We start from the raw sequence: 18508 nt of genomic DNA on the forward strand, positions 1-18508 counted from the left end.
TGGGCGCACACGCCCACGTTCACATAGACAAATATGCGCAAATGTGTTTGCGGGTGAATGTGTGCATGCCATTGTATGCATGCGGGCGGCGCGAGATCCGAAGAATGCGTGCGTCCGGGCAAGCTTTTGAGCAGCATACAGAAGGCTGTGTTCATCACTTACCAATAAAGATTACGGTAGGTTGCAGTTCACGTCCAACTGCAAATAGGGCTCGCACCAGCTTCTGAGCATGGCGAACCTTCATAGATAAAGAAAAGATGTTCATCAACAACGAACAGCACAATCCCTGGCTATTTCAAAGAGCATGCTGCCAAGGAGAATAATCTAAAATAAAGCTTTAAGATTGGGGCCTAGCTACATGACAGGTAATGTGGAGAAGGGCTTTTTTAGGCAGCTGTTGTTAGGTAGGTGCTGCCATTTAGAGGAAAATGAAAATTTTAGTGATGAAGAAGAAGAAGAGATCTTAAGAGACGGTGGGGGGAATGGTCACTTGGGCTGATAAACGTTTGCTGGCATGGTCGATAAATGGGACGATCAAAAGGGTGTATGAACCAAAGGCACAGCAGAGGCTTTCCTATGAAAAAGCCCCTTTCATTAAATTGCAGCTGACTGCGCAGCTTTGTGCTATGCTCCTTGAAACTCCTGTGGCACTTATACCTAGTCCAAATATTGCGACCAATTGAAGTGCACCTACAAGTTTCGCCATGAAGAGGTACGCACGCATTTAGAAGTGAACGAAGCTGCACCGATGTTGAGGCACGTGCAGTGAGACTCGTGGGCCACTGCCTTGGCCAGAATCGGCTTGCCATTGCCTGTTGGCCCAGTGAGCAACAGGCCCTTGGCTGGTGCCCTCAGATCTGGGAACAGCTGTTGCAGATGAAAAAAAGCAACTTCAAATATGTAGCACGACCAGGTGAAACAAGATTAATGTTCAGTAATTTATACCCAACGGTTTCAGAACAGGAAGCTAAGCAAGTTGGCAAGAATCTATGGTGAAATTTATTTGGGTACAAGAATGAATTTCAGTAAGTGCATTAGTATGAGCATAGAACAGCTTTGGGTTATCATACATATAGAATAATAGGCACATTGAAACAGATATCGCTCGATAATATGAACATGCAAGTTCATGAATACTAGTAGGTTGGAGATGCCTTCCCATGAGGAGGAACACTTTTTGCTACTGCCTCCTTTTGCACTAATGACAATTGATCTGTTGGTAGTGTTAGTGCTGTCCCATTCATGCCTCTTGCGTTCTACTTAATTTCGTTACACCCTTTCACATTAATTGCAGTGACTGAATTTCCAGATTTCTACATGTTGGAGGCATTTCTTAGGGAGCTCGAACATGTGGAACTGGCATTTCCGGTTTGTTTCAAGGAGTTCCAATTTTGCTTCTGTAAAATCCAGGTGCTGCCGTTGTTACTATGCGTGTATCAAAAGTGGCTGTCATGGCGTCGGCTTCTGGCACAACTATGCAGCAACAGAAGCGTCCCACACGGAACTACGCAACACGCCCACTTTAATTTCAAGCTTCAATGGCCACAGTTCCTTATGTTAGCCCGGTACATCCGCAGCTATTCACTCGGCGATTTTCGTTTATGGCATTGAGTAGTCTTTATTGAGCGCGCTTATTTGCGAATCCTTGTGCGACACCTGAGAGTTGGAAGGATTATCTGCAAGGTGCGTACCTCGATTCGTCAGGATGCGCTGCCACCAGCAGCAAATTGAGTTCACGCGAAGAGTGCCGCCCCAGGCACAACTTGGCCCCGCACTACTGTCCAACGCAGAACAATTTACAATGGCGCGGGATTTGTTTCTGCTCTTCACTACAGAGGCGACAAAACCGCTTCAATAAATATAAACAAATATGGTGCGAGGCATATTCTGGAGCTGCACAGCGACGCTGAGAGAGCTGCGTCCTGGAAATAGGCAACTTCAGATGAATTGGGGAGGTTTATTGAACTTCTCATGGGACTTGCATCACGAGATGCCGAAAAGGTGAAAGTGCAAAATGTGTTGAGAAAGAACGTATTGTGGGAAAATTGCGGAGTGCAGCTATGCGTCAAAAACTCAGAAACTGCTTCAACGAATGGCAGGAGCAAGGAAGCTGTTGGTGGATTGCTTTTTTTTGTATCCGATAAATAGAGTGTACCAAGCATTCTTTCGGACATTATTCCTAGGTCATATATTTATCAAATGTATATTCTGAATTTCCTATGCTATGATTGCTTTCGCAGGTGTGCCTCCTGTATTAAATTTATCAGCTGGCCTCAAAAATGGCGATTTCTTAAATTGGTATATGTTAACCAATAATTTTTTTCCTTTGAACATATTGGAAAGAAAGCTTCGTTTTGTACAATTTGACAGGCTGCATAATGTGCTGGAATGTTGTTTGTAGTGGCAAATAATTTTTCTCCGTGACCTTTAAAAAAATACAATTTTCTCTTGGTAACCAGAGTTAATACGCCTATCCTACCAATCCATATTGCACTATGATGTGATAAGCACAATAATAAAATACTGAATTTCATACCGAGAGCCTTTTGATATCATGCAGGACTTACGGAAATTCCCTAATTGTAGTCGTTATATTCAATAACTAAAAGCGGCGGACAGCACTCTCACATGAGATCAGCCTATTCAATTCTGCCACCCCTATGTGGGGCTTATGCAGGTTATCTTCCGCATTTTTTGCGTGGGTGATATAGTAGATACTTATACCGGTACGTTCGACCAAACAGGTTGAGAAGAATTCTGTAAAACCTCCGTCGTCCACATCCCTAGTAACATAACCACTGACAACTCACCTATGGGTGGTCTGCAGGTAGTATGACCATATCGTTGAGTGCCTGCTTGGCCACATTCTCGGAAGTAATGCCGCTGAACAGCACCTCGGAGCCGCCATCGACGATCTCGTCCAGGATGATGTGCGCCAAACGAGAGTCGGCACCCTTCAATGTTGACACTTGCCTCCCTCGCCACGGAAGGAGCCTCCGCCGGGCAGGCACGTACCAAGGGGGGGGGGGGAGCGAGGGTGCCCGGCACCCTTCCCGAAACTATGAAGCATACCCCTCCTAACTGTCCAAGTACTCCTCACAAACATTATTAAAGCACCGCCAAATCATTCGTGAGACTCGACAGCTATTGGGCGCTCAACATTCTGCTGCCGTTATCCCTCCTTTTGGATGGTGGTAGTTATCGGCATCTCCAACGGGCGTGAATGCAAGTTTTCACATCGATTAGGTGCCCGCGCGATTAACTCGAAATGCGTTCAGTTGTCACCATCTATTCCAACGGTCACGCCCAACACTGTTGCTCAGCTAGTTCAACCTGTTTAGACCCCTCCCCCACATAAGCGCAGAAAACTAACGCCGAAAGGTTAGATTGAAAACTAACGCCGAAAGGTTAGATTGAAAACTAACGCCGAAAGGTTAGATTGAAAACTAACGCCGAAAGGTTAGATTGAACACTAACGCCGAAAGGTTAGATTGAACACTAACGCCGAAAGGTTAGATTGAAAACTAACGCCGAAAGGTTAGATTGAAAACTAACGCCGAAAAGTTAGATTGAACGCCGAAAAGTTAGATTGAACGCCGAAAAGTTAGATTGAACGCCGAAAAGTTAGATTGAACGCCGAAAAGTTAGATTGAACGCCGAAAAGTTAGATTGAACGCCGAAAAGTTAGATTGAACGCCGAAAAGTTAGATTGAACGCCGAAAAGTTAGATTGAACGCCGAAAAGTTAGATTGAACGCCGAAAAGTTAGATTGAACACCGAAAAGTTAGATTGAACACCGAAAAGTTAGATTGAACACCGAAAAGTTAGATTGAACACTGACAAGTTAGATTGAACACATTGTTAGGCCCTTGACACGTGCCTGCCTATGGGTCGTGGAATGCGGGACGGTGGCAGGTGACCCTGGGAAATGAAGCAAGCATTTCATGAGAAGGTTAGATTTCCCTTTCCTTCGAAGGATGTGGCTGAACGGGCTACACATCACATATCGAAGATATTAACCGTAACTACATTCGGCTCTCATTAAAATGGACCCCGACACTCCAGCAAAAAGTGTGTTTTATCCCGAGCACGTAATACACAAAGCGCCCCAATTTCGTACTTTTGGTCGCGATGTGTAACAGCGGTAAAAAGATAGTGACGCCCGTCCAAAGTAAAAAAAACAACTAAAGTAACAGATTCGCCCAAAAGGCGAGGCATGAAATTGCATTAATAAATTAGTAGACAGCCATGCGCATTAAGTATAGCAGTTTTCTCGACCGTACGCAGTTGTAAAGATTAGCCTATCAGCTATATAACCAAGCACGCTCTCACGTGTGCACATGTAAAGAACACATCACGCTCGATAACCGCGGAAGGTCATGGTCGAAACGTTGGAGCGAGGAAACGCGGAAGAAACAGTGAGTGAATTCACCTTCGTGCTGCCTTTCCCTTCAACGCAAACTAAACGCCGAATGCGCAGCGCATACGAAGCTACCGACACTAGGTACACTTTCTCCACATCACAGCTCGCTTTGAAGATACGGCGGCCGAGCGCTGGCGCACTTTATCCACATCGCAGGTCGCTTTCAAGATACGGCGTCCGCACCGTTAACAGCAGCCACCAGAGCAGAACCACCTCGCGCCTCAACGCCGTGCCTATCGCACGAGAGACTGCGTACTTCTCTCCTGCTTCACTCCCCCTCGCTCGCACAATATTCAGCCGTATCGACACGGCAAAGTCCGCTTTATACCGCCGATTCGGAAGAACAGATCCGCTAATTTCTTCGGTTGTAGCCGATAGTTAGTTGTAGGTCGGATCGTTAAAAGCGATCTTCGTGGCATTAATAAGATAGGTAGAGCAGACAAATGTGGAAATATGGTGCGTTGTATCCGAAAGTCTGGTGTACGTGGCTCCATTGTAACGAGCGTAGGCTGTCTAACGAAAATGGGTCTTGTTTGCGTGCACAAGTGCATGTGAATTCACCATACTGAGAATGCCCGTCTCACATTACAGTACTACTACAGCTCTGCAATATAGTGGACTCGCTTGCAGTGTCCAAGTATGGCCTGCTGTTAAAGGGAGCGCCTAAGTACCAACAAAGAAATTTTATAATGTAATGACGGTACTATTAATAAAGAGAATGTTTGTTCTTTATAAGCAACAGGAGGCTTGTATATTGAATCAGATATGTGCCCCCATAAATCTCTCTAGGCAGGACTTTAATCCTGCCTACAGCCACTTTATCTGAGATATAGCATTATGCACATATATACAGTTAAAACTGCAACAGACCGCGGAAGAGAAATATTTTATGCACCCTTGATGTTGAGCAACCTATCTAAGTAGCGTTTTTCCGAAATAATTGTTCAGATTGACTTATTCGAGGAGGAAATATAAGAGATTAAATGTCCTCTTTCCTTGCCATCTTTAGGCACGAGTCACTGTCATCCCTCTAGCTGTAGGAGCGCACCCAAGTAGTGTTACGTCCCTGGATTCTCCCATACAGGATCCGAGGAACAAACCAAGTCGTCAAGCCCCGCTTACTTCATTTTTCTCTTCCTTGGTCTGCTGCATTGCGCCTTCCACATTGATGGAAGACTAGGCGTGATCAGTGGATAGTTCCACTAATCGTACATGCTGGTTGGACAGAAATCGGCACGTTGCAGTCTACAGAGACCTAAAGAACGTACAGCGAAATGTCTTGGGAAAATTTAATGCAAAATAAAGTGTCTGCAAAGCTGTTTATATATTCTGACGTGTATCAATTAATAAATACAGCTGCTAAACCAAACCCAATGACAAATTCGAAATCTTCTTGAATAAACGGCAACTTGTACAATTCTCAAACTTCTAGTGCAAATAATCTTTCTCCGAGTAGCATCAACCCTTAGAACAGACTCCATCAGAAGGCACTCATCGTCAAACGGCGCCTTCGGTAGGAGTGGTGGCAACGTCCTTTATCTGTCAAATGGCTGGTCCGTGGACTAACTTACCAAATCATGATCAGCACTTACCTAATCATGATTCAAGTGTAGTCAAAGTACACTCAGCGCATAGTACAGCCCAAAGCTGCAACCACTCGGGGTGACAGAGAGGGAGCATGTGTGCTCTCCACATGGCTGAACATTGGCACGTCGCCACTAAATTAAAAAGTCTAGCACGAGAGACCGGAATAGTCAAACAGTACACTTGACACTGCAGCAATAGGCAGATAACACGTTGGGCCCTTAACACGCTAGTGATGCGGAGAAATTGGGTAGTTATCCACAAAAGCAGTATTGGAGCAATCATAAATATATAGCACATTTCGAATTTGCATTCATATGGTGACCATTCGAAACTGCAGCTATCTACCGAACTACATGCGAGTGCGAAAAGCTGAAACAGCCTGGCACTCTCGCTGCAAACATGTTAAATGAACCGCCATTTATCTTCATATTACCTCGCCTACGACTGGTCACATGTACTAATTTCTATCCATTCCCAATGTACCACAAACACTGGCAACTGCTTATCAAGGCCCCATTTACCATTCTCAATGAAGATGTGTTTTGCTGCTATAAAGCGACCAATTACTTTCAGGTGCCCGGCAGTGCAGATTGCATAACAAAGGCAGTAAACCACCAAGTTGTGTCTTGGGAAAGTGCGCTGGCGACATGCCCCGCCTGTCCTCCTCACCTGGGTGGCCATCCCGACGCCGTTCATGGCCCTTTTCAGCCACGAGGGGCCGTCACTGATCGGCTCTGCGGCTTTCGGGGTGACCACCTTCTGCCACTGACGCCGCTTCTTCTTGGCCGGGCGCCGGGCCAAGCCCGCATGCGAGGGCACCTCAGCGCTGAGGTGCTCTATCCGCACCATATCTTCTGCGCAGCATATAAATAAAACACAGATGTAGCAGCAAGACAGAGTGCAAGAAAGATAGCATCACTCTAATAAGCTCACTAAAATGTGAATGCGAAACGCCAGCCAAGCAAATTGTCAGCTTTTACATTTATGCGTGCGCATCGACATTGCTAACATAGGTCCCGAAAAAATAAATCGGACACGGATAATCCGGACGTGATCGGTAATTCGTTCAAACTGACATTTGGACGAGGTGGTAAACCATTAAAAACAGAACAGCGCGCATTGTCAGAGGGACAAGGAGGGAGACACGACACAGTAATTCATACAGCTTCGCGGAACTACAAATGACCTCATAGAGGTAATTTGTAAAGACTACGGGTTTTCGGGACAGCCGCCAGCTTTACATTTGATTATCCAGACTCCGTGGCTGGAGCATACGCTGAGTTACTGCCATTAACTCCTCTGGACACATCGACAAGGCACTAAGTATCGCCTCTGATATCCGAGACATCAATTATGGCTTCATATTGCACGTTAGACAGCAATTCCTGAGGCCTTGCCTTGGTCGCAGCACCACGTTTTAAAGTTTTAACTTTAAATGCCTATATTTGAGGCTTTGCGTGAATTTACAGAACATCAACATCGCGATCATGAGATCCTATAACACCAACCCCGCCCATGGGCTGCTCTCGCCATTCTGTTTGAGTTTCCCTTTGGAACAGCGTTCCGCTATTCTGCGCTTGTTTAGTTTGCGTTTTAGATTGCGCACTGCTGGCTCCAGGAAGTCCTTCTCGTGAATTTATTGAAAGGCCTCGTTAAATGGTAACAACGGTGACCCACAGCCCAAATGACTCCACAGGCTGAACCTACCGCCTATCACAACGTGCTCATTTGCGGATACCAGGATGACCTGAAAGGCTGCAGTGTGGCACTGTTGCATTTGAAGTCTTTGCAGACGTCGACAGCGCGGTGTCGTGTGCCGAACTGAACAATGAGAAACTAATTGATAATGACTCTCTAATTTTTTCGAATTTCCAAGTCCAACTCGTCCTAATGTAGTTTGCTTGATTTTCACAAAAATACTTAAATCTATAGTCAAGGTACCAAAACCAAAATATATATTAAGATTACATCTTAAACAGATTAAACATCGACAGAATAAACATCTGTCATACTGGATAAATGGGCACACCAGGAAGCTCTGCAATTGTAGGTGCCTCGAGGCAGTCGCAGGATGACTAGTCAAGCTAGGGCCAACAGAAGAGCCGCAGGACCAACCTAGAAATTCGAGCCTGTCCTTGGCGATCTCAAGGTTGGCCATCATTTTCTCCTTCAGGGTATTGGCCCACTCCCATGTAGGACCTGCATTTGCCAACATATATATGTCAGAAGCGAACTTTGTAACACTGACGTCCTCCACATGATCTATGTGAAAAAAAAAAGTTTGTTTCGCTTGTCTGGCGAAGCATTCATAGTGATTGCAAAGCAGCAGCCAAATACACAAAATACGGGTCATAGATATGTCAGCTGTATATATACCGTATATAGTGGAATCTAGGCCGACAGTGTTTCCAAATAATCATATATAGAACTCTAGGTTTGGATTAGACTCGAGGATTTTAAAAATCAGCAGCCGCTACTAAAAAGCAGCTGCTACTAGCCCGGCCGTAGCCAGCTAAATAACATGAGCGATGTCGTCGTTTTCACCTTTGTCGTATCGGAGCTGGTTCTATGGTATCGTCGGGCGGCGTGTCATGCCGGTTTCAAAGGAAAAGTTGGAAGACCACGCAACAGGTGCCAAGGAATGTTAACGTCGCCAGAAGCCTATAAGCAAGAAAGCCAAGGTTGCTGCACAACCAAGACGAAGTCGCAAAGACCAAGCACACTGGCGAAAGCAAAGACCTAGATGGTTCAGCTCTGAACGCGAGACCTCGACAGAGTCGCCATCCTCGTCCAAGACTGGAGCCCCGGAGCCGCAGCAGCAGCCAAAGAAACCGAAGATACAAGATAAGAAGATGCCTCCAGTGCCACACAACACCCAACAGGTGAGCTGGGTTCGAGTCGTATCCCTCCCTACTCCTATAATAGAACATCCCCGAGTATCAGAAAATCATAGCCGAGAATAGACAGCTCACAGGAACCACCAACACTTGCAATCAACAACATACTGCTCTCGGTGCTACGCTTAGGAAGCAGAAGGGACCAGATAATCCTACACCACCAGAAGCCATAGGACCCCCATCAGGCACGGCAAGCATATTGCTAAGCATAATGCAACAGACGCACCAAATGGAACAATTAATACAACAGGAAAGATCCAAGCTTAACGACACTTATTTGACCGCACAACGTGAAGCTCGTAAGCGCACAGATGCGGGCCCCTCGCCCAACTCCAGAAATCCAGCCTACCGCTGCACTGGGAACGCTACAAATGGCACTGCAGGAGGCCGAATTTTTCAGAACTTGAGATATGGCAGTGGAATTATAGTGCATTCCACAAAGTGAGCAGCAGCCCTCCAATACGTTTTATCAAGTACCCTAAGCCCACCGGAAATAATCTGCTTACAACAGGCGGACCACCGCCCGGTAACAGTATTGGGCTATTGGGACCTATTATACGCTATTCAATGCAATATACCCTCGCGTCGCTACGCTGATATCCGGAACTATAACTGCCACTGCCCGATATTCCTTTCGCCGCACCGAAACTTATCACCAAACAATAGCGGTTACGCTCCAGAAAAGGGACAAAACCAATGCAGACGTTCTGAACGTGTACAGTCCCCCAAAAGATAAGACACGGGGAATTTACTACCCTCCTAACCTCGTAAAATTATTATGGGCACCAAAGACAAAGTAGTGGTTGTCGGAGATTACAATGCTCCCCATACCCCGTGGCCTAAAGGAGAGAACATCCTCAACTTGGAGGAAAAGCTAAGACTACAACTATTTACCCTACTGACAACACCCACATATTTAGGCAACAGTATAAGTAGAGACACAATTCCAGATCTCACCTTCACTTACATTAAACGAGCAACTTGGACCAATCTAGAAGAGAACTCGTCAAGCTATCATCGTATCCCGAGTGTATCCACATCACCTCCCACGCTCCCTAGAGCCATAGGTGACACCATCCTAACGGACTGGGTTCCCTTCCGCTCCCACCCACTGCCTGACCACATTCCGAACAATATCCAGGAATGGGCTCCACACATGAAAGAGGCCCACGAGTAATATTCAAAAAGCTCGCGCACTCGTTGCAAACACCAGCAATAGACCACCACCCACTCCATCTGTGGAAGAGCCGCAAAAGCTTGCTCAGACTGGAAAAAACAACGCCTCAAACGCACCTTGTAACACAGGTTAGCGGCCCCCTCAGTGGAAGCCAATGCCTACGCAGCGCAGCTAGTTACCGAAGGATGGGTTAAAATTATGTATTTCTTTACAGGACAGTTTAGGCAGTGCACAAAGGTCAAGCGTTCTGCGTAACATGCTGGAACGCGACAAATGCAAAATAACTGAGTAGAACCCTGCAAAGAATGGCGGACGAGTTCCCGGCTACAAAGATTTGATTCAAGCCTTAGTCGCACGCTATAGTCTAGACCAACCTCACCCGCTTGTAACACTTAGTATAGTGGTGCACCCAACCCAGAACTGGATGCTGCAATCACAATAGCAAAAGTTCTTGTGGCTGCACAAGCAGCAAAAAGAAACACGGCATTGGGGGCAGATAAAATTACAAAGGCTATGCGTAGGAACCTCAGTGATGATATCTTGGATTACATTACCGACTACCTTAACCAACGCTGATGAGAACAAGGTCACGTACCCCTGGAGTGGAAGAAAGCAAATACAACAAGCATACCTAAACGAGAAAAAACCCCAGCAACCAAGGCCTTGCGTCCCATCTCGCTCACCTCTTGCACCGGCAAACTGTACGAGTGTCATACAGAACCGCCTTACAAATTCCATCGAATTCGATCACCTTTTCCCCCCTAGGATGCTACGCTTCAAGTCAGGATTGTCCACACAGGACGCCTTTCTTCTTCTGAAAGAAGTCTTATGCTGCATACCTACGGGTAGCGAGCACCTAATTCTTGACGTCGACATCAAGGGGGCTTTCGATAACGTCTTACATGAGGCTATACTCAAATAAATCAATGTCATAGGATGGGGCGAGTGAATTTGCATATGTCAAGTTCTTCCTCTCTAGCCGAACAGCAGCAATAGGCATGGGACAGACTCGGTCAGATCCTATAGACATGCCTAACAAAGGAACCCCTCAAGGAGGAATAACATCGCTCACTCCTATTTAACATAGCTATGCGCAGACTCGCTCTTGCCCTATAGGAAGTCGCGCGAATGGGCTACACCTTATAGGCGGACGATATAACCCTTTGGGCTACATAGGACTCTCTAGCGCCGAAACAGCAAACACTTAAGGAGGCGGCCGACATAGTCTAGTTTCGCTAGGAACAACGCACTTAGCTGCGCCCCGGATAAATCAAACGTTATCAGTGTTCACAATCCTCGATATAGAACGAATGGACAAATAAATCTCAGCGTGGACGGCCGCTCCATTGCTGGTCACCCAAGCCCAAATTCTGGGTTTCTGAGTAAAAGCAATGACAAGGCTACACACAATGAAAACTTTACGCAGCACAACTAAACAAATCTCGAAGATGATAGGCCGCAGGAAGTATCACTATAAAGGAATTAAAAAGACACCCTACGACTAGTCTAAGCCTTCTTCCTCAGTCTAATATCGTACGGGCTTCCGTACCACCACCTGAGCAAGTCCGAACAATACGAAGTAAAAGCTATAATTCGTAGCTCTTATAAATCTGCCTTAGGGGCGACTATGCAAACTGACTAAGAGGCTTTAGGCCTTCGGCCTACATAACACTTTTGCGGAGCTTTAATGTGCGGTACTGGTCTCGCAGAGAGACCACCTCAGCACTACCGCTGCAGGCAGAAATATGTTAGCCCACATAGGAGTCCCACCCCCTATGAATACATAAGATGCTATATGGATATGACTAAAGAGTACCGCAATCCCATATGCACCATACCGTTTGCAAGTATCTGCATAACGATACCCACAAATTTCGTTGTTTGGCCAGGGTCAAATAGCTACGCACCACTTGGCACTCAAACCACGTCTAATATATGTAGATGCTGCTTCACACGCACAATGACGTTATACAGCAGTAGTTGTAGGCAAGAAACACTAGACCCTTGACATCGCATTCTTAACCACATCTTGCGTAACATTTGCGGAGACTGCAGCCCTAGTCCCAGATATCCAAAATGAGGAGAGGCCACCCTTTCAACCATCGTACCCGACTCTCAAGAGGCGTGTCGCTTATTTATGACAGGCCGTTTACCTTCTACTACCCTTAGGTTGCTAGGCCGTAAGCTACAGCTCTACCACACAGCAATATGGTGCCCAGGACCCGCAGGCAACGATCACGCTGATGCTCTAGCTCGTGACCTTCGTAACCAAGTGGAGCAATCCAGCTCACGCGCCTTGCTTGTGCCGAAACACCCACGCGAAATGTCGGAACACCAGCGTTTGACACACGACAAATACGCTCACAAATATAAATCAAATGCAAAACCTTAAAGGTGAAGAGGCCACAAGCTTCAGAAAAATCCAGAACGATGTTTACCGCACATCCGAAAATTCACGCGCTCTACCCTACACAATATCAAGCTAGATGCCCGTGGTGTGGCGGTAGACCAACCCTTTCCCACATTTCGCGGGCGTGTGAAAGAGTGCGGCCCGAGTTAGCTATTCGGCCTAACATAAACAAACAATCATTAGCCGATCTGTGGGAGGTACAGCTTGTTAGCTCGGACCTGTGGGTGCAGAGGACGCTCCTCCAGCAAGACCACCGGGCCGACAAAGCCAGTGGAGCCCAGGACTAAGGCAGCCACCCATGGCTCTTTCAACCCTTTTCCCCCACTCCCTTTCTTAATACAACTACTACAAGCAGCAAAGGCACAGCAAGCCAGGCAGGACTTCAGCACCGATAACGAAAAGACGGTCGTTGGAAGGGGCAACGGGAGACGCTTTTGCGTCTCCCGTTGCCGTGCCGCAATAAGGAGATTACAGGGATAAGGAAGATAAGCGCGCAATAACAGGAAGGAGCTGTTAACCCAGATCGCGCCACGTTTCGACGCGTCCGATGCCCCACTGTCTGCGCATGCATTGGCGCGTCAATGGCGCGTGTCCGCAAGGGTACGTGTGGTCTGGTCTATAGTGACGAGGCTGACGGTGGCGACGACGTAGAGTGACCTCGGCATGTTAAGTAAATGCTGTTATGATTTTGCGGACGCTGTCCTCACCTTTTTTTGTGCGGCCTACATTTAAGGTAAGCTTACTTTTCATACCTTCGGACATGCGTGGGTCGGCTTAGAATCGGGACTGGCCTAGATTGTAGTAAATACGGTAGCAGTAAAGTTTCGGCTGTTAAAGTAACACTAAAGAGGCATGGCATCACGGACGCACAGGCACATTTAGCTATCACTTTATGACTAGAAACACTCAGTGTCACAATGCTGACATGATGAAGAGCGCCGGTCTCGTCTTGAAATCGAGCGATTCAAGCTCTTTTCCGCTTCTGAAAACTTGAAATTACATAACACACAAGACTAGGCGCTCGGAAAGATAGTGCACGTGAAGTGATCACCATCTCAGCCTCGCCAGCGCTTGCAGCTGCCGCTGACAACCTCCAAGATACAGCACATGCGCTGCAAGTGCATTAGGCAGCACAGGAAGCAATGCGCAGCCATGGCTGGACCGAGGGAGATGCATATGCTCACCTGACCGCTATCACTCGCTTGATCATGCTGCCATGTGATGTCTATTCTTTCTATGCTTGCCAGTTCCCATAAATTTTGATAGAAAAGATTCTGCTTCCTACAGTTGGCAGAGAAACGTTTTTTGTCAAAGCAACAAATTTCAGTGAAATTGTTAGAACAGGTGCAAATTCCGAGCTTTTCTACATTTTAAATGCAGTATTTGAATACGGAAACATTAGTGCATCCCAAGCTAATGGTTCATCTGATGACAGTACAGTTCAGGTAGCTAGCAAAGCGGCTCTGCTGTTCCACTGCAGCATCTAAAGCAGAACGCCCATGTTTTATTTCCCAAATGACTGAAAAATGATTATAAGCCAACAAAAGAGTAAGTAATAAGGAACCAGACCTTGTCCTTGGGAGAAGTCAATAGCAATACCCTTCTGGAGCTGCTCAATACCGTTCCGGTAGAGCCCCATGGCCAGTTCCTTGAGATCTGCAAGCAGGAAGGTTAGACTTGACTTTCATATTCTAACTTGTGTAAATGCTTTCATAGTTCCATATACACGTTTGACAGATTCAGTTCAATCCACCATAAGCCACAACACTCGTTCCTTAATATCCACCATTCATTGACAACACACAACGGCTGGCACAGTTCAGGTTGCATTTGAAAATGCTACGGCAACTGCCCTATTTGCATGTCCAATTTAATCATACTTGTCAAACCATGCAGGTTACGTAAGCTGCATGTCGAAGTAGCTGCACATCATATCAAGGCAACTGAAAGTACAAGCTCAGTGAACTGCTGTGAATGTCAGTAAGCTAGGAACTTGGGCCTATTGTAGTGCAGCGAAATGCGCAGGCTAGCATAATTAGTCTAAGCACTGGGCACTGCAGAAATCCCTCAAGCTCTGGATCCTAGCAGCAAAGTGTCATGAGTGTTCTAATATACGCCATAATTGAGGCAGAGTGCTAACGTACCAAGGCGCGTTTTACAAAAGGAAGCTTCCACAACCACAGAGCACAATGGAAGTACAAGTCGTGCTCATAAAATTTGACCAAGCGGATTGAAGTACAAGTGCAGCACCATTCATTACATTCTGTTTCGGACATATCGCTGTGTTATTCTGACATACAAGAGAGAGAAAGACAAAAGGGAAGGAAAGACAGGGAGGTTAGCCAGTGTAAATGACGGCTGGCTACACTGTGCTGGGGAAAGGGGTAAACGGAATAAAAGGAGAAGGAAGAGAAAAAAAACAAGAAAAATGGACACAGTAACGCGATGTTCCGCGCAACAATAGTCAAAGGCGGTCGCACAATTCACATGTTCTTAAGAACTTGAGCAAAGCCCTTAAGGCCTTGAGTGCCGAAACCCGTCTGGACAAGTGTCCTGGAACTTTCTCTTCTGGGAAGTGGCGATTGTGCAGTTTTTCGAGCGCGGTCACGAGTACTTTTCTTGGCACATTGTAACGTGGACAGTCACAGAGGAGGTGCGCGATCGTCTCCTCGCAGCGGCAGGTGTCGCAAGCAGCACTATCGGCCCTTCCAATGCGGAAGTAATATGAGTTCCTGAATGCCACGCCGAGCCATAGGCGGTACACAAGTGTTGCTTCCGCTCGTGGTAACACTGGTGGAAGACGGAGTTGCAAACTTGGATCCAATCTGTGAAGACGTGTGTTCGTGAATTCACTGGTGTACCACAGAGTTCGCGCGAGCTCGCATGCGAGGAAGCGAAGACTTGTGGCTGCATCTGTTCTTGACAGCAGTATGGGTATAATCTGGGCACCATCATGGGCCGACCCGGCAGCGTCATCCGCACTGTCATTTCCCGAAATTCCGCAGTGACCCGGTATCCACTAGTAGATTATGTGTCCCTTGTCGATTGCGTAATGGTGGAGTAGTCGGATGTCCCGCTACCAATTGCGCATTCGGTCCGTGGTTGAAAGCAGACAGCAGACACTGGAGAGCTGCCTTTACTGACATACAAACGTGTTCACATTGCGTTTAGCATGCTTCTCTGGCAGTTCAAGATCATTCCATTGTATTTTTTTTCTTAAAAACGTAAATTTGCAATATTCGGTAACAACCACCAAAGGCGCCAACAGCGAGCCAACGCCGTCGCGAACACCTCGGGAAACGGTGGTGACAGGAGGCGACGCGAGAGGGCGCGCCTCCGAGCAGAACAGACGGAGCCCCCCGCGCGCGCCTATGCAGCGGCCGTGGCCATGCAAATGACGCCGACCTCGCCCACCCCCTGACTCATAATTGCGCCAGGAAGTGCGCGCGTGCAACCGTTATCCCGTAATAGCGCACGCTCGCCTATAAGTTCGAGCACCTAAAGGCATATATTCAGCTATAGCGGAGAGCCCTGCACGTTATAAAATGTCAGTTTACGTGGCGTACAGACGAGACTACAACTATCAGGCCGTTTCCTTTCTTCTCGTTCATTATATACATACACACATACAGATATGCACGTACATGTATACATAGATATGTGTGTGTGTGTGTATAAACGTAGCCAATACAGGCAAATAGTTGTCCGGACTTATTTGTCCAAGAAGTATCTAAACTTACGCATCTAGTGCAGTACCGGTCAATTTTATCCAGTGGAAAACAAAGCGCCGTCTTGGGGAATGCCACGTGATAGCCAGCGATCCTGCTTTCTGCACCCAATCCGTTCTGGCGCCAACGCTAGCGAACGGCTGCGCAGCACGCTCCGCTCAGGAAGCTTGCAAGCGTACCGTGTTTGTGGCTATGCGAAGGGCGCATGCGCGCTTCCGCTCCGCTCATCAGCGGAGCTACGCCAAACTAGAACTATAGCGAAGCTGGACGGTCCGCCAGTGCTGCCCGCGCAAGCAGGCCTAGAGTTTCGCATAACACTACACAAAGTGTAGTGTTACGACCATAGGCAGGGACTACGGGGGGCTCCGGGGCCCGATCCCCCTCCAGAGTTTTCCGGGAGCGCTGAGCCCATTGGTCACAACTAAAGTGACATTACCACTGCTTTGTCGCCTACATCATTTGAGGGTTCTTCATTATCGGAGGACACGCGTATTAGAAGCACTAGCGGCGGCTGCCTCATCCGTATATTTTTAACTCCAATATGGTTTTAAATTTCCACTGTAAACAACATACACACACGCAATGTATTTAAATATACGCAGAAGACAAAGTTCAATATATATTCTAAAGAGATTTATGCAGCCAATAAAAATTATTTCTAAAGATATCGGTAGCATGTGCCTAGAGAAAGAATGTATTGCTGTATGTTCCCCATGCTTCGAACTGCTTTGCGTGCTTTTTTTTTTACCATGGAAAAACACAGACTTCAGTAATCCGTTCAGCAGTGGGCGAAATGCACGTGAACGTTGCGAGTCAGTATTCCTTCACTTTCCAGTAAGCAATGCCAACGACTCAAGAAAAAATTTCTAACAATTTACAACATTTCTTAGGTATGGAAATGCCGTCAGTAGCATTCAACTGTCAAATATATACAGGGTGTCCCAATTAACAATCGCGCACCAAGATTTAAAAAGAGGAGAAATGTGTTACTGGAAGAAAACGAGGTGCATATTGATTTTACCAATTTTAGTCTTTTAATAAAGATGGCCTAATTTCACCCAAATCTTGGCCAATCCCCCACAGTGGGTGTGCGCCATCGCATAAGGAATACCATACCATACCATACTTGCAGTACAGTGGAGTAGATGAAGTAATAGTTCTGCGGGAACCCGCCAGGTGGCGATAATTATTAAAGGGGACTGCTTTGGGTTTCCTATCTAGCAATTGCTACGAACGGGTGGATGTCTGATTTCCCCTTTATTAGTGGAGTAGCTTCCAGCAATATTTTTCGTTACCGAGATTTAATTGAGCAACTGTATCAACCAGTATTACCTAACCAGCACCAATCCTTAGAAGATAGGGACCTGTAGAATCGTCTAGATTTATCCGACTGGGTCCAAGTCTCATTCTGGAACTTCAGTACATCACCCGGGTTTTCATTCCGCTCTCAGTGCTTTTTCCGTGCGTCACCGTTATACCAGCGTACAAACAGATGAAAAATTTATGCACGTGTTTATGTATTAGCTCAGTAATTGCAGATGGAAAATCCGCGCAAACAACGTAAATGCGAAGGCACGATACGCTTCTTTTTTTTCTTGAAAGCATGAGCATTGCAAGTGTCCTATATGCAGATTTTTGCAGTTCCTGTTTTTACACAACGGAGTACCTAGTGGGTATCACTTAGTGCCTTAACTGACATAATAAACGAGTTTTTCACCACGACCACCCACAGAAGAAAGGAGACAACACGGGCGCTTCCTGTGTGTGGTTTGGCGCAAACCTTGTTTATTATGTCGGATAACCACCTAGCCCAGCAGTTCGCTCTTCTTAATTGACGCAAGTTTACTTCTAAACATTGCATTCGTGGTGAAAGAAAAGTCGCGCAATTGGCTTATTCCGCTGGTATTTGATTGAGCAATAGGTCTGTCTCCTAATGAGACCTATGTGCTGCTGCAAAAGCCGACTACCTTCTGCTCCCCCTTGCCACCGTTACTCCAGTTCTGGACCATTGCAAAATAAAGTGATAATGTGTATTTATTATTTTAGTACAATGTTATTTTCTTTCTGCCATGTCTTTTTCTTATTGTTTAGAAGTAATGAACATGTCACGTATTTCATGTACATTTGTGTAGGTATACAGGTTGTCCCACATAAGTTGAGTCATCTTTTAAAGAATGGAAGGCACTCTGGACACAAGGTGAACCAAATGCATAATGCTGGCACTGGCCTAGAGTTATTCAGGCCATTGCTTTTATTTTTTGCCTTAAATAATGGAGTAGTGATGTT

At 46.4% G+C, this 18508-nt stretch overlaps 1 protein-coding gene across 1 annotated transcript in view; it reads right to left on the reverse strand.

The window, feature by feature from the left end:
* LOC126530594 (spastin-like) overlaps nt 1-18508 on the reverse strand; it is a 29396-nt gene that overhangs the window by 6612 nt on the left and 4276 nt on the right. Inside the window, exons 2-5 of the mRNA XM_050177863.1 lie at nt 14064-14150; nt 8126-8209; nt 6680-6864; nt 747-867 (exon numbers count right to left, since the gene is read on the reverse strand). Coding sequence (XP_050033820.1) covers nt 747-867; nt 6680-6864; nt 8126-8209; nt 14064-14150 — 477 coding nt within the window. The remainder of the gene's footprint in view (nt 1-746; nt 868-6679; nt 6865-8125; nt 8210-14063; nt 14151-18508) is intronic.

The sequence above is a fragment of the Dermacentor andersoni genome, chromosome 3, assembly GCF_023375885.2.
Source record: "Dermacentor andersoni chromosome 3, qqDerAnde1_hic_scaffold, whole genome shotgun sequence".
NCBI lineage: Eukaryota > Metazoa > Arthropoda > Arachnida > Ixodida > Ixodidae > Dermacentor > Dermacentor andersoni.